General features: G+C 41.3%; 1 protein-coding gene across 1 annotated transcript in view; it reads right to left on the bottom strand.

The window, feature by feature from the left end:
* The window catches only part of LOC109998593 (calcium-binding protein 8), a 64,092-nt gene extending 47,174 nt beyond the window's left edge, over positions 1–16,918 (bottom strand). The window contains exons 1-2 of the mRNA XM_020653498.3: positions 16,135–16,918; positions 6,446–6,567 (exon numbers count right to left, since the gene is read on the bottom strand). Coding sequence (XP_020509154.1) covers positions 6,446–6,567; positions 16,135–16,337 — 325 coding nt within the window. The 5' untranslated portion in view covers positions 16,338–16,918. The remainder of the gene's footprint in view (positions 1–6,445; positions 6,568–16,134) is intronic.
* Positions 16,919–17,637: the final 719 nt, after the last annotated feature.

The raw sequence follows: 17,637 nt of genomic DNA, 5'->3' as shown, positions 1-17,637 counted from the left end.
GAATGCTCCATAACCATCAAGACAGGTGGTACATGGGAAATATTCAGCTGCAATCCGACTCAGAGATTAGAGTCATTTAGAGATATTAGATGAGGTTCCCATCCTCTTCATTATGCCAATTTGTTGACACATTTTTTAAAGATAACTCGGCATTTGAAGGAAGATGACCAGGAGAGGATGATGTCTGAAACATGTCATGAAGCTTGGCCAAGGAGAATCAACAGCTAAATGATTCTCTGCATGAAGACACCTCCATTCTGAAGATTCTCCTACAGTGCTCAGTGATTTAACTCAAAGTCTGCTTTATGTGCAAAACCTTGACCTTGAGACAGAATGTGTGACTGATCGTACATCAACAGCAGTCTGTATCTACAGCTCTGTGCAAAGAGCAGCTACAGTCTTCTGCAGCTGTCTGGGCTCGGCTTGTTTAGACTAAACACCAGACGGTGGTCCAACATGACCAAGTTAAAGCAGAGCAAAGATCTCCTGGAACCAGTTTATCTATGACTTTACGTGTTTAAACTCCCAGTGGGATTAAAAGGGGGGGGGGGAACACAATCAGCACCTTGGACAGCTCCACAAAGTTCTGTTTACTGTATGTGTGATTATCAGTCTGAGCTCTGCAGGCAGTGAGCTGCACATACAGGACATCTGGTTCCTGTGCACCAGCTTCACTACCAGTACCAGTCTGGTAGAAAGTCTTTCAGACACCTGCTAACTTTGGAGACGAAGAGTCTAAAAAAAAGGAGGCAACAAACCTGTCAAGAAGGGAACTGCTTTTTTTTATTTATTTTTTTACACCTATGGAGTTAGAAAGAAGTTTCTTAATGCAGCCTCCCATCAGCCTCCCCGCGCCTCCTCCACCTTCCTCTGTACTTAAAGGAGATCTCTGTGCTGGTGGGCTGAGCAGGCACAAACCTCCCCACAGGCCTGCTGCCGCCTGCTGCAGCTCAGCTTGTTTCGTGAAAGCCTGAGAGCCGACTCGGAGGATTTCTTTTGCTGCCCTTTCACTAAACCTTTAATATAAAAGCCTATTTTAGTCTAAGCGGGAAAGCCTGTCTCCAGGACTTCTTCCATTCTTCGTCTTCTTTTTTATTTTTAAGTCTACCAGAACATCCCCTGAACTACCAATTTGGATCCAGATGTGATGCAGTGAAGTCAATGCTACTACACTCTGTCAAATAGTCAGCAGCACAGCTGTTAGTACTAGACTGGAACAAAAACAACCCAGTGAACAGCTATCCCAGCGTGTGCAGCTCATGGTCTGGAAATAACACCGGAAAGAACTTTCATTCATTCATGTTCATTAAAGTTAGGAAACAAGGTGCGGGAAAAGTTAGATTTCAGTACAGCTCCCTTCTGTTCTGGATGTTTAATTCATTTACATTCTGTCTGTCTACTGATGCATGCCTGAGGTCATAGAAAATGTATTTAACATTTCATTTACATAAAAGTCAAAGAAACTTTGTGTCCCTAAATGCAGCACTGTAACCAAAGATTATCTGGCATGGAGCAGCTCTTGGCCTGCAGTTCAGCCTCTCTCAGGAACAACATGTCAGGATTTTAATCTCGTCAAAAGTTATTCATAGGTGTAGTGCTCAGTTCAGTTCAACTTCCTGTAAGTTGGTGCGGTAGATAAAAAAAAGTCCCATTAGACTTGAATAAAAGGTGATTTTTAAACCGTTAGTTTGTCCTCACATTCATCCATGGAGTCAGTGAGTCTGCTGCTCTCGTCTGCACACCTTGCCTGCACCACACTGTAAAAGTCTATTTGCATAAATATGGTAATGAACGGGACAAAAAATGGTCTGCTCCGAAATTAACAACTGAACTGCAAGAAGTGTACAAATTGCTCTCGGAGGGCACAAAGGATGCTCTCATGTTCGTGAAGCAAATGTAATGAGTAGCCTACACAGCACAGCTGGAGCAAAACAATGAAGGGAGTGGTTGAAAAAGCAATAAGCATGTTGGAAGATGAATAAATGATAGATATGACATTTAAAATGTGAGCTGTTGTGCTTGTTGTATTTTTGGACGAGGATATTATTGTTGAGTCAAAAGCAAGAAAACACCTCTGGATGTAAAGTCCTTTTTTTAAAATGACAAAGCCTTCAAAGTCTTAAGCTGATTGACAGCATCGCTCCTGGTTGTCACCTCTGACAGAATCAAAGATCAGAGTATACGATCTGCCTCCAGGGTTTGCAGGTCGTGTGTTCATATTCAGGCGTTGACTGAAAATCAATGGGACATCTGGTGAACTGTGTTTCAAATAATTAAATATCAACCCCAAAGCCTTCAGGTGACATTTAAAAATCCTCCACTGAGTGTTTCATGTAATCTTCCCTCTCCTTTGTTTGTCCCTGTGAAGTAATTACATATTCAAGGCTACGGTCAGCACGACCTACTATGACACACAGGTCGGGGAAAATCGCTTGTTTTTGTCTTCAGTGTGCTCATGAAGAATTCTGTTAAGTGGCCTGAGTGGCTGTGAGGCAAAGGAGCCGTCAATCTTGTTACCTTGACTATAATTTCAACCTCCACAAAAAAAGTAAATCAGGGCCACAATTTTTGCTCCAGAGTCGCTGGAGAATAACAACCTGCTGAGACTGAAACAGAATCCCTGACGTTATCTTTACAGTGACTTGATGGCCTCTTGATAAATCTCGATGGACAGCAGCAGCATCTCCTGAGAGAGGAGACATTCGTGGAAAAATATATAGCACTCCAGCTGAGTGATTCCACACCTCCAGCTGTGTGAAAGATGGTCCAGGTGTTGTGAGCTTCCTAATGGCCGGGACAAACATTGCTTCTTCAAATTATGTGAAGCAGAAGTGTTGACATGTGGAGGAAGCTGCGCAAAAGGAGATGGAGACGTCTGGAGACACATTTAAGTTTTAAATGACGCTTGAAAAAAGATGAGAGGCAGGTAAGGCCATGTGTTTTGGTGTCTGATGAAAACCTTCTGTGTCCTCTTGTTGTGCCAGACTGTCTGCTTCGAATAATGATGATACTCAGGCTGCTCAGACATACGCCTCCCAAAGCTTTCATTAATGTGACACTCCTGAAAATAATCACCTGTACCCTAGCAACGATGTTTCCACTTGTTTTTTGGTTCACACAGAATTCAGATTAGCTATGGCTGCAGTAACCAGAATGCTATTAAAATACTTAAAGGAGGCATATCATGAAAAATCCAGTCCTTTGTTTGTGGTCTGCATAAGTCTTACAACACAGAGAAAAATGCTCCGTTTTAAATGTGCTCTCCTTGTGATGTCACAGTGGGATTCTGGTAAAAAAAAAAAAAAATCCCCTCGCCTCCCCTGATATCTCCACCCATGGACTCCAGCCCAAGCCTAGTGCAAAACTTCTGGACAGGTCCGCCATTTTTATTCTCACTACAGAGGAGTGATGTCTACGGGGAAAACTCAGGGGGGGGGGACTCGTTGCATTTAAAGAGACACACACACCAAAACGGAGCGTTCTGAGAAAGCTGGTTTATACAGGGTCACAAACGTCCTCTGCTGCTTGATTCATGTTATATTTTGAGCAAAGCACAGCACAGATGTTTCATTTAGACCACAGGGGGACTGTTTGAAAAGGTGGAGAAGGTGGATAATATGTCACCTTTAAAAATCAAACCATTTAAAAAATGTTTTTTGACTGTCTATATAGAAGTTTGCAAAACTTGCAAATCTGTTTATAAGTAAGTATATGTCAAAATCCTGGTGTATGAAAAAGGAGATTTGCAGCTTTAATGTGTAATAATGAAACATTGAGGTACATTATTTTCTGGTTTTGGTGCAACAGTTGCTGTGATTTGTTGGTCTCTGACAGGAAACATACAGTGATGATGCCATGGACTCCAGCTGAAAGAAAAGGCGCAGTCATTTCCACTCGCCAAGAGATGATTGCAGTTTACTATCACAAACAAATTCCAGTTTAACTTTGATGATAAAATTGTTAAAAAATGAAGTGAGGAAGATCCTTTTAATTCTTGTACTAAATTCTCGATCATTTATCTTGAGTTGAAATCACCATCAGAGACTGAAAAGAGAAATCTGCGTCAATTACAGAAAATGTTTGAGTTTGGCACCGAGAAGATTTGGATTTTTTTTCAAGTTTAAAGGTCTTTTTGATGCTATAAAAAACTTTGTTACTGCTATCATGATTTGATTTGGTTCATTTAAATTTCAGAAAGCCAGATCCTTCGAGCACGCTGTGACACCAGCACTGAATAGTGTCTTTGTTCTAAACTGGACCATTAAAATAGACGTAAACATGTGAGTCTGATAACAGCACCAACTCGACTTCACAGTGCACGTCATGAGTCTGACTGATAGCGTCATTGTGTTGCTGATAGGCGACAGTTTCCCAGTGTTTACTTGACCCCGGGATGAACCTCTACAAACAAGTTGTTTCTTACTCACCAAGCTAAATGACCTCGCAATGAACAGGAACGAGAGATTTATGCATTCGCTGCAGAGGCCATGCATATTAAAACTCCACCCTGGCAGAGTTTCTGGATATTACCTTGCTGTGGCAATAATTTGCCGGGCGGCCGCTTAATGTTGCATCTGTGGATTAATATTTTGGAGGTGTGGAGGAGTCTTGTTTGTTTGCTACCTGTGAGGCTGCCACTGCTGACTCGGGCAGACTGCAATTGATCAGGTTTGTGTTCCACAGGCCCGGGTGATTACTCTCAGACGGACTGCGTAACAAAGGCTTCATGAACACAGCCTCAGTTACAGCAGGGACACGAAGCCACAGAGAGGAGCCAGCCGACGTGTATGCTCCCGCTGAGATAAGCCATGCATTGAATGACGCATTACTGTGAATTGTTGGTTTAAATGAGGAGGATGTTGCAGGTTTTGTTGCATCATATTGTCTTGTCTAAAGCTTTACTTACTATAAAACTGACGGGATTGCTTTGATCAGCACCTTTCCTTATTATATTGCCGCTGTGGTACACTACATCATTTGTGGATCTGTTCATTTGCTGCTTCTGAAAATCAGAGCTCCATATGTGTTTGGGAATCCGCAGTGTGTACAGGCTTGTTTCCCAAAATAGTCGTTTTAACGCAGCGGCTCCCACAGTGTGACCAGCTGATCCGCCCTAAAGTCACACGACTGGATCAGCTTCAAGCTGGCCTCAATATGTTTGTTTACACTTTATTGCATCCCATAGACAAGACATATTCTAAAATACCAAATTCTGATGTTTTGTTTCTACTGCAGCCAGATGTTTGTTTTTTTTACTTTAGGTGACTGCTTTAGTTTTGGCTCTGCATCCTCTGAAAGCTGGCATGAAGCGGAACTAAACAGAGCTGCAGTGAGTTTAAACAATTTGTACGCAGCTCTACTTTCCAAGTTTAATGTTTATGTAACCAGAAAAGCCTCATTGAGGTTAAGAACGTACAGACACACAACACATGTAAACATTTTTATGAAACACAGGTGAACATATCCTGGATCACAGATCAGAGAGCCATTAATCAAAGCTTCTATAACCTGATGCTTCTTCTTCCTCACACACCTTCAATCTACTGTTAAAAAGATGAACAGTAAAGAGAACAGCTCCCTCAGACACAAATCTTCCAGCCGCAGGAGCATTGTTACTTCAAATGAATACAATTACATAAGTGTGAGGAGATTACAAGTGTTGCCTTGTAAATAAGGATATGCCAATGATTTTGTCTATGAGTGGTCAATGCAGGCCAGCAAACTCATACAGAGAACAATCATGAGTTAGAGCCTCAAGATGTTTTATGAACCTCAATGCTCCGTGGTGCACAGTAAACAAACAGTGAAGGCTAGTAATAAACATCGCTGTAGTTGATCAGGGGCGTAAAGGTAACAGCTACAATTATCTTTTTTTTTAACAATAATTAAAATGAAAATTGCTCAAAAAAGACTGACGATGGCTGCTGTGAACACTTCATTCTTTTTTTCCACAGAAGCCAAACCGTGTTTAGATCATGACTTTAACAGAAACCTTCCTCAGAAATTCACAATCTGCAAACAAACTCATCAAGTGTGTAATACAGGATACAGTTACAGTAAAAGTAGACGCTTATCATCTTCATTTGTGCTTAAATGTTTGACAGTGATTATTTAGGCACGCAGCAGTGTAGCTGAATCACTTTAAGCAGACGTTAAGCATAAAGCTGAACATCTGCCAGACGGTTTACAGAGAACCCATCAGCTGTTGGGTTTTTAAATAATCTGTAAGCATTGTTGCCTGGACACTTCTTCTATGGACTTTTTGACTTTTGTCCCTTCTCTCACTCTCGTCCATCACGGTGATATCCATGGTAGTTATGTTTTATATGTATGTATTTATGTCATTGTGCTGTTTTTTTATGGATGTATTGACTGTATGGACCTCTGTTGCAAACCAAATTGCCCTTCGGGGACAATAAAGATTTTCCAAATCCGAAAGTCTTACCGTCGAGCTCCTCCACAGAGATGCTGGCCAGCACGTCGCTGTCACTTTCAGACAGCGAGCGGCTCAGGTAGTTCCCCTTGTAGAGCAGGCCTGCCGTCACATGGTGGAACGGCATCTTCTCCCTGAGAGGAGACACACGGGAAATGTTAAGACAGCAGTGAAAAGAAGGAAGAGCTGAAGAACCGCTCTCTTTTAATTCATTCTTTACATAAAAAACAAAACAAATGAAAGATCCACACATTAAATATGTTTCATAGTTTTTCATTTAAACTGGCATTAATTCAGCTTCTTCCGAGAATAGAGTTGTATAAATTCTCCTTCTACAAAACATCAAATGTAGTCATGTAATAATAAAGTGCACTCAGTTTAGGTAAAGGAAGCCGGCCCGTCCGTTTGTACTCCTGATGAAGCTGAAACAAATTACAGTCAAAGTGCCACAGAATAAACGAGAGGCATTAACGAAGCAGAACTCATCGGCTAAATGGAAAGTCACACAGTGAGGGAGTCTCATACAAGGCGAGGGAAATGTAGTGAATGTGTGTGTGTGTGTGTGTGTGTGTGTGTGTGTGTGTGTGTGTGTGTGTGTACTACTGTATGTGCCAATGTGAGTGAGGCAATTAATTATTCAATAAATCGAAGCCCAAGGGCACAGGAGGAAAATAAGAGCACATAGAGCAGAGAGATTTGGGCGACTACTTCCTCCTCTCTAATTGGATTTGGTCTCAACGAGCGCTCTGAGGCGACGCCACTGACACAGAATCTGAGTCCAAAAATGGGCCGAGACAAAGTGCCCAACACTTAACTGCTTTGAGTCCTCTGGCTTATCGATGTGTGTTTTTTGATCTTTTGTCTGTTAAAACTTTCGATCATGAATCTGCAGAGTCAAGAAATCTTCACAAAGCAATCGCCTGTTAAATAATAAAAGACCAGACATTCACAAAGTGGATTATCTCCTCACAAACAGGCAGACTCAGATTGATTACATCAAGATGTAACTAATGTTGAAGTCATGTTAGTAATGCTTTGTCATTTAGAAGTCCTGACAAAATCTTTACTTCTCAAACGTATCCAAAGATACTTTCAAGCAGCTCTAGTATCACTAATCTCTTTCTTTTGCAACAGTAGGTAAAATACTTTCTTTAAATATCATCAAACTGGTTTATTGTCACAGACAACTGTTCTGTCTCAAACCTGAAGTCAGCAGATTGAAACAACAGGTCCATTATTATGTTTTTACATCCACTGAAATCTTCCATAGAAAAAGTTTTTTTGTGATTTTTTTGTATGCATGTTTAACGACACAAAGTATACCACAAAAAAAAGGATGTAGTCCAGGACGTAGTTCTATTCTTACAGTTAAAATAAGATGAAAGAAACATCTCAGAGGTTTAATATGTAACTTCCTAACTGGTAGATGTCACATGTCACACTTCAGCACAAATCCCTCAGACCAAAACAAAATGCCAGCCTGATATCAATCAATCAATCAATTTCTATTTGTATAGCGTCAACTCATAACAAGTGTTATCTCAAGACACTTTACAAAAAGCAGGTAAAAGACCTTACTTACTTATTGCTATGTTACAAAGACCCAGCCTATCCATCATGAGCACTTTAGCAAAGCAGCAAAAGTTACAGTGGTAAGAAAAAACTGTTCTGGCAGGCCGTCAACCAACGATCTCGAGGAGCCTAAGAGAGCTCAAGAGCTCCCAGGAAAGTAGGTGGTTAGTGACTGAGCTTTACAGATAGATACATGCAGTAACATGATGTACTGTATATGCACAGAGAGAGAGAGAGAGAGAGAGAGAGAGAGAGAGAGAGAGAGAGAGAGAGAGAGAGAGAGAGAGAGAGAAGCTCAAGGTGCTAGTTCCTCTGGTAGTCTAAGCCTATAGCAGCATAACTAGGAGCTGGTCTACACCAGCAACATCCCCCTAACTATAAGATTTATCAAAAAGGAAAGTGCGACCCGAGTTTATTTGGTTCCTATTTCTTTGAGGTGTTTTAGTGTGAACAAAGAGCTAAACACAATAAACCCAGAGGGAGTTTGACTTCACTCTATTTACAGAAAGTCATTACTTAACGATATAAAGAGGTAGGATATGTTTCATATCTGCAATATTATTGGTAAAATGACACATATTATACCTTTAAGACCTCTGGAAAGGAGAAGGCTTTTCACTATCTAACTTTTACCATCAAGTTCAAAGACCAACACCATCAAACTGATTCAAAAAGGCTGATTAATCATTCATAGAGCATTTTAATCACGTAATCATGAATAAAGAATACAACCAATACAACTGAATATATAACCTCATGAATTTTAAAAAGGATCCAGAGAACATATTTTGTGTGTCCAATATCTCATTAAATATATGTTTTCTAAAATGTCCTTATTAGGAGGTTTTTTTTTTATCCTGAAGTCCAGAACCTGCAAATGGCTCCTGTTTCACTGTTTGGAGCAGCCAGCCATCCATTACTTCACAAATTGGAAACTGGCCCCTGCATCTTTCTTGTTTGTCAGGTTAATAAGCATGCATCGAGACGACTGCAACTATGCCCACAGCTTTTTTTTTTTTTTTTTTTATGAGCAGCTTTCATCGCACCTAATGTGGGGATTTTCATTTCCTTATTCATCAATTATTCAGTCATCTCTCTGCTGTCATTATGAATATTAAAATCATCCCTCTCCTCTTTTCTTGCTTTATTATCATTAGAGGAACTTGAAGTAATTTGTTTGCTGCAGGTGTGAAGTATATTAGGTTTACTTTTTGAATCCACTGTGAGAAAATATTGATCAAATGTTTGAGCTTGCAGGTGAATAATGAACATATATTCTATTATAGTCATTTAATCTGGAGCAAGCTTTGGACCCAGTGTTAAATTACTCTTTTTTTTTTGTCTCAATAAGGGGGGGAAGAAAATAAAAGTCTGTAATGTTATTCAGCTAAGAAGTTTGCCCTTTGCTTCACAGTGGCAAAGGTCAGGCAGTGTGTGTGTGATACGCTTGTTTTGCATACTCTGAACGTGGAGGGGAAACTGTGGCTTCCATTAGAAGTGTTCTCACGTCTCTGACACTTCGACTTTGTATTCCTAAGTTATCTGCTTATCGCGCTAAAAGCTTGCACTACCTTGCATGGAAAAGAGAACAGAAACATACAGAACGTTCCAGCAACAAAGACCAGAACGTTGTGGAGTGATGGAGAGACGAGTCAAAGACGGAGCAGAGTAAGTAAGAACGCTGGACTCAGATCAGGAGGGCAAACTGTCAAGGTGAGTGGATGTTAATGTGGTTGTTTACTACACACACTTTCACATGAAAGTTAAGTTTCATGATATATTGAATTGTTAGAGTTTAAAGTTAGAATGACTGAGATTTTTGAGTATTTTTAAAAATATAAAAGTCAGTATCCTTCTCGTGAAGGGTTTAACACATTTCATAAAAAGTCTAAGGGCTGCAGATGAAAGCTTTCTTTGTGGCATTTTAAACAGGGGAAACTTTTGATATTTCAGGGGGAAATGTTTACAAGGAGAATCAAAAAAATGATAGGTGGCATCTTGATCACAGCATTAAGACTCTGTCTCTAGTTAGCGTTGGTTATCTCACCAGAGAGCGTCTGTTTACTGTGGTTTCCCTGAGTGGTAAGTTACTGTTGGCCGTGGTCGAAGAAACAAGGATAGGAAACGTGATGCAGAAACTTTGAAAACAATTGCAAATTGAAAGAGAAATTAACAAATTTTGATGTTTTGTTGACGACAACCTGACTCTGAGTGAGGTCCACAAACACACCTGCAGTAACAGATCAGCATCCAAAGTGCAGCCAGAGTCAACAACATCTGCGACACTGATAATGAGCTTAAATGAAAACATTCAGTACGCTGCTGAAAGAAATGGAATCAATGGAATGACTGATAATTAGTCCGTCAATAGAGAGAATATTAATCTGCAGGATTTTTTAATCAGTTGAGGAGTTGAGAAAACAATCTCAAGGTCCATTATCAGCTGCTGCTTCTAATTAAAGTCCGTGGGGACGTTAAGAAATCAACAAACATGCTGACTATATCGGTATTCTTTCCAGCAAAACAAACTGATATTTTAACAAATGTTCTGTTTCTGTCTCCCAACAGATAATGCTCTGTACGTTTTATAGGTGTCAGCAGCTGGTCAGTCAACAACACACTATTTCAATGAACAACCGATGGATCGATTGTTTCTTTAACACCCTGAAGTCCCACTGGATGATCGTTATCAGCTGTTTCTTAGAAGCTTCCTTAACACTGGCTCACAGCTGTGAGTACGCGTGCCTCCATAAGAGGTGACGAATATAATTGAATTTGAACTTAGTGCACTGCTCTAAACAATATGTAGAAATGTCAGCTAATACTTAATACAAATAAACCCAAAAGGAAAAGGTAAATCCTCCATTATCTAGAAAAAATGCCCCCCCCCCCCCCCCCTGCAGTGAATGAACGGCCCCCTCTTATGTCTGTAGACATCTCTCAAGCCTGCAAGTCCACTCTTAGAAACTTCTTTAAAAAAACAAACAACAACACACATTTGAAGTAATATTACGGTTAAAGACATCACAAGTAAATGTGATATTACTTTTTTGTATTTTTAAAATGACCAGAAATACAAGGCCACACTTGTGAAATATGGACCGATAGTCCCCTCCTAGTATGGTAAGCGTGTATGTGTGTGTGTGTGTGTGTGTGTGTGTACAGGAGAACATTAATCCTGACACCTATCCCTCTTTGACGACCCTCCTGCAGCTTCATCCTCTTCCACAGCCTCATCCTTCTCTTGAAGTATTCTCTGTTTTTTGTTGATTTAACTGAGATTTATGTTTATGTGCATTCATAAAGTGGGATTTTAGTCCCTCCTAAGTGTCTCCAGACGGCAGTGATGATTCTGCAAAGAGGAGTGCACTTTCCCCACACGTATCTGTGTAATGATTTGTTGCCTTCAAAAACACCGTCTGTGTCAGTGAGCAATGCCAATAACATATCATGCATTCACTATTTGTCCTTTCCTGCAACCAGACAACCAGACATGACTGGCAAACAAAGATTTTCTTAAAGCAGATTTTACCATTTGACTCCAGACTTTTTTTTTAAAAATCTCACACAGTCACCATGTGTATGAATACATTAGAGCAGTGAGATAATAATTTGCTGAAAACCACTTGATCTCCGCTCCTCTGGAAGACAGTGTTGAACAGAGCTGTTCACACCCTTCAGCATCATTACACTTGATTAAATTGATCAAGGTCTCAGCAGAATGAGCTAATTTGCCCTTCAGGAGCGGAGCAACATATAGTAATCACTTAAATCAGGAAGTAATCACCGCAGACTCAAAAAAAAAAAAAAAAGACCACGGCAAATCTGTTCTCTATTCCCCGAGAACGTGATACATCAGGCTCGATAGAAAGAGAGCCGAGGATTCTGGGATTTAATAGTTAGATTGACCGTCTGATAAAAATGAGCCTCAGAAATGACTTTGAGATAAAAATCACAGGATGGTACCTCGGAGTGAGCGAGCTGCTTTGATGGGATTCTCAAACCATTTGAGGATACACACATGTGCTTTCATACTCTTGAACAGAGCGGCAACAAAGGAGCCGCTTCACTCTTAATGAGCTTTTTTTGATTGACAAATTCAACCTTACTCTGTTAAATATCACAACACCAGTGATCTTCAGTCACTCAGACTCTGATGTGTCGTCTCACCAATGGTCCAAAAGCCACTTTACTTTAATTGTTTTAATCACTGTTGTTGTATTTCCTCTAAATAGTCTGTAAGGAATTGATGTCTTGTGACAGTATGGAGGGTAATTTGGTTTAGACGAGCTGTTGTTTTAAGCCTTTAAGACAAGATCCTCATTTGAGAAATCCAAACACACATGATGGTGACACTAAAAGAACAAACCTGCTCTCGTCTGATGGGATAGTATCTTTAATGCTACATTACGTTCGGGCCATTAGCTAATGCTGTTATCCAAAGTAACTTTCAGTGAGGGAGAAGTCGGGGTCCAGTGCGTCTGGCTCAAGGACACGATGAACTGACAGGACGGACTGTTGTTGATGGCTGTACTCGCTGTGATTGGACCTGTTACATTTAATCACAGAGACGACCTGATGCTGCTTCCAGAAACTCAAACTGTTGCAACTCTAGGAAAGGTGAATGATAGACCTGTTTTCACTCTTTTTATGTCATAAAACATACTGAACGTACTGAATAGTAACAGGTGAGGACTAATGAAAGGCTCCTCCTCTCACCATCCTATCAAACATTTTTTGAAACAACAGCATCTTTACATGGCAGGTCAGCTATAGAGTGACAGGAAATGTGGGGGAGAGAGAGTGGAGGATGACATGCCCTAAACCAGTGATACTCAACCCGAGGCTCTCGGGCCACATGTGGCTCATTTGGGACTAGTTGTGGCTCTTTTAGGTCCTAGCCTACTTGGAGAAAAAAAATCCAAAGTAATTATTTAAAAAAGGGAAACATTGCCAGCAGAAATTATTCTTTGCAAGTCATGTCACTGTGTTTCCCACACAGTTTGATTGTGGCTCTTGCAGAAATATTTTTTTTGGTCAATGTGGCTCTTAAGTCTAACAAGGCTGAGTACCACTGCCCTAAACCATCGCCTGCACAGGGACAACAGATGGAAATGAGCTAGTTAGCTAAATCTAGTATGAAGCACCTCTTCTCTTCTGAGACTTATGGGTTTTTTTGTACACTGTCGCTGATTCAAATAAACTAATAAACTAAACTAACTAAAGACGAAGGAGTCGAACCTGCGACTAGCTGTGCAGGACTGTAGTCTCTGTACATTGGGTGCCTGCTCTACCAACTGAGGTAGTCAAGGTCCCAGCTACAGTGTCGTAATGCTTGGTGGTGTAGATACATTAAAGTATAATCATACTTGAATGCACCTGATCAAAGCATTGTAGCTTCTGCAGAGAATCATCTCTCTTTGTTGTTTCAATGATTAAAGGCTCCACTTAGGGCTTTAATGATGATGTCTAATTTCTGATGATGAGGAAAAATCAGTCAGACCAGGAAAAATACATGAACCACCTTGGTGAGAGCAGAACCAGTTCAGTTAGAAAATGTAAACCCTGAGATAATAAAAACAACCTTCTCATCACCTGAAGCTTGTTTTCCCTTTAAAGCGTCTTTCTCGTCACCTATACACTTCAATGACAGCAGACAAACTTGAGCATCATTAGTGGCTCAAAGTCCTTTTAAGTCTGTGCTGTGTTGTTAAGACTGGGTCACGACAGAACTGAACTCAATTACAGCTGAGACATAAATAAAACCACCTCCACTAAAGCTGCAGGTAAAGCAGCTCTTGTAGCGACACTTAAAGGAGAAGACGACGATGACAGGACTCATCGAAAGCTCTTTAACCCTGAAGGAAGAAGCACTCCGCTGCTAAACTGGTGCCAGTAACTGTTTCTCTGTGTTGTGTTCAGAAATAAATAAGACCCCAGTGATGAGCGTCACACCTTCTGATTAAACACTGAGGTCTGGAAGGACAAAGAGAAAGAAAAAACATCTCTATTATTACTTATTATTATATTTTTACTTGATTTATTTCAATTAATTTCATTTTTATTATTTTTATTTGAACATATTTTCAGATTTAACAATTTCAGTGATTTATTTTCTCTCCTCTGTCATGATGCTTTTGATGTCTTGTGTGAAGCACTTTGAATTGCCTTGTTGTTGAAATGTGCGACATAAATAAACATGCCTTGCCTATTAATCAGATCAAATGTTTCTTAAGGCAGCTCAGAGGAACTGATTACACCTTACAATCTGTATGATACATTGTTTTGTATTGCATTTCAGATCGGGTAAAAAACTGTTCGGAATAAGTTCTATCATATTGATCATAAACGTTGGATACTGTGCTGCTGTAAGCTGACAGTTAACTGACTAATCACACACATAGATCTTCTCCTTTTGTTTAAACTTTGTCACGAAACAAAATATAAAATTAACCCCACGAGTGCCAAACTTCTCTTCTTGGATTTCTAAGAAACCACTAATCAACCACACTGGGATACCAAAGCAGACCTCGGTTCAGAGTGCTGACTCTGGAGAGCGAGAGAACAACCTGATGAAAAGGGATCAGAATTATTCAAAGCTTTCTGCATGACAAGGAGGCCAGATGGCAATTTTTCCACATCACACCCTGCAGCACAACAGCCAACAGCAACGGACAAATAGTGAGTGGGGGACACATGCAGAACACTGTGTACTGGCAGCAGACCCCTCCAGACACACAATCAAACGCTTTAATGATGACCATTATATGGCAGCATCTTTATGAGTAAGTCCAGACAAATCTGTTGAGCAAGACAGCCGTCTTTGTCTGAACAGAGTGAGTTATCAGCACTGTGTAATTCTCTTGCAGGGCATTAAAAGTCACTATTTCCATTACACGGACAAATTGCAATTCCTTCCCTTCAAAAGGAAAACTGATTAACTATAAAACTCAAGAAAGAAAAGGTGAGGTTTGCTTTAAGGATAAATCCACACTCAATCACAAAGAGCAGTCCATGCTTCCTGCTCTGCGTTGGTTTGAGAAGCTTGTTTGATCACCTCTTTAAAAAGAGACGTGAGAGAAAAGGAAGAACATCTGATAAGACGACACAGTGTGAGGTGTGACCACATGAGCAGAATATTAAAGGCTTTCCATCCATAGAAAGAAACACAACAGCATGTTCAGTGTGTTTTATACTAGATTGACTATTTCCCATCACTGTAGAAGTTTTCCCCAGGTAAACCTTTATTAAATCAGAAAGGCCCTAAAGATGAGAATCTCTACAGAGAGGGATTTCTGGCCTGCACAACGCACCAGTATGAAATCCATATAAAAAACAGAACACGCTAAAGACACACATCAAGCAGGCATGACAAATACTGGATCCCGCACATGTAAACAAACAATGTCCAGTTCAGTTCAGGATATAACATTTCAATCCAGCTCATTAAGTGATTTTTGCTGAATCTGCTAACTTTGTATCAAGTGGGAGTTGTGCTGTTCTGGTCCAACACGTTTTTTTTTTTCTCTTACTGGTGAGGAGGCAGCTTGGTGCCATGATGACTCTGTCCGCTCGTGGATCCGTGTAAACACATTTTGAGCTCTGGACAAAACTGGACACTGCAGCAGCAGCAGCAAACGTACATTACAAAGAGATGCTAAACAACAGCTTTTTTTTTTAAAACAGAGCAGCTCAATCTAGGAAGTCTAAAGATGGATTACTCGTTCTTACTACAGGTCCGTCTCTGCTCCTCAGGTGAGTTAAAAAAAAAACACTAAGTTACACAATACTGACAATAAAACAAAGGTGTGTGGACATCTGTCCCTGCATTGGAAATAATGAAGTGAAGAATATTGCTGTGAGTCAATAAATCATGGCTGAACCCTGTTAAAGCTCTAAATGGTTAAAGCCCCTCAGTGGACTGTGCAGTGGAGGCTTGAAAACGCAGCCAACCAGCTGGAAATGCAATTCATCAAACCACCAGTCCAAAACAGAAGTCAAACGCTCTCCAAACTGAAAAAAAAAAAGAGACAAGAGAGTCCCACTGAAGTGACACCTCTCGGCACACAGCTGCTTCCTGCAGCAACAGACTGTTTCTCTCTCCCCGTCTCTCCCATGCTGATTCTTACCCGTACTGGTGGCTCTGGCTGTACTCAGCAGGATACTGCAGCACATCAGGCTCCCTCGTCGGACTCTCCATCACCTCCTCCGTCCCGTCCCTCAGGCAAGGGTTCCCGGGCAAATCTCCATTTACCTCAAAGTGCATCCCTGGCGGCTGGATGCCAGTGGGCTCCACCATCTGAGGATCAGGCTCTGTGACCTCCTCCTCCATTAGAGTCTTAGATGCAGTGGTGCCTCCAGCAGCAGCGGCAGACTGCCTGTCCACAGACCACTGAGCCCGGCTGCCTCCACAGTTTGGGCTTGTCCCAGAGCAGCGGCATCAGCTCCCACGAACCCGTTGTTAATATTTGAGCAGTGAGAGCAGCAGGTACAACAGCTCTTTCTCATGCTCCACTCCTTTGACTCCTCACTCCCTCCCTTTTTCTGTGACTCCCCTCGCTCCCCTTTTCCCTCGCTCCCCTTTTTTTTTGCTCTCTCACTTACTCGCCAGCCCAAACATTCCTCCACGCGAGGAGACGGAGTGGAGGGCTCATTAGTGAGTCCCAATGACAGACTCAGCCCTGCCTGCCTGCGGCTGTGCTCACAGAATACACAGGGAGAGGAGACGGGGAGGGAGGGAGGGAGGGAGAGGCAAAATAAAGAGAGTGAGCCAGTAACTCTGAGACAGAAAGAGAGAGAGAAAGATATGAGGTAGACGGATGGACAAATAAGGAATGACAAACAGACAGGCGCTGACAAGAAGGAAAAAGACACCAAGACAGACAGAAAATGTGAGGGAACAAAAATAGTCTGTTGCTGTGTGTTTGTCTGAGTCTGCAAGAAGAACACAAGTGTGCGGACAGTTTTTTACATCCCACTGGATATTGCTCACAGTGCGCTCTGCAGGTGGATGCTGTGAAGACACATCACACACAGAGAGAGCGCGCTGTGCGTAACAGCGTGCGCCACCGTGTGGACCAAGGGGCGCTTCGTGGGGACTCTGCGCATCAGGACGATGCTGGTGTTGGGAGTGGTGTGTGGGTGGGGGGGTAGGTGGCAGGGGTCCCGGCGGGGGGTCTAAAGTGTAAATTCGCTGAGCCCCTTCACGGCTCCAGTACAGCACATCGAGTGAAAACACAGACACACATCCTGTGAGCTGCTCGTCATCAGTGACCAAATATCTATCCATGCAGCAGCTCTATCATCACCAACAGGCGTTTTTTTGTCGTTACATTAAAACATTCTGCTCGGATTGCATACTCTCATGTGAGTGATTGATTGTTGTTTGAAATAAAGATGCAAGTTTGTGCTTCTGTTTTGTTAGAGACACGGGAATTTACAAGACGATTCATTTAAGCAGGTCAACGCTCGATGATTTATTTAAAACTTTATGAAACACAGATCCGTGCGAATGTTTTTGCTGCAGTCTTTGGAGATTATCATTACACACAATGAAATGTTAAATTTGTCTTCTATGCATTTTCCTCTCGCGTTCTCCACACTGCTGATCTGAACACATAGACTCCAGAATG

This window comes from Labrus bergylta, chromosome 11, assembly GCF_963930695.1.
Source record: "Labrus bergylta chromosome 11, fLabBer1.1, whole genome shotgun sequence".
Classification (NCBI taxonomy): Eukaryota; Metazoa; Chordata; class Actinopteri; order Labriformes; family Labridae; genus Labrus; species Labrus bergylta.
This window is presented reverse-complemented; position numbering and strand designations above follow the sequence as displayed.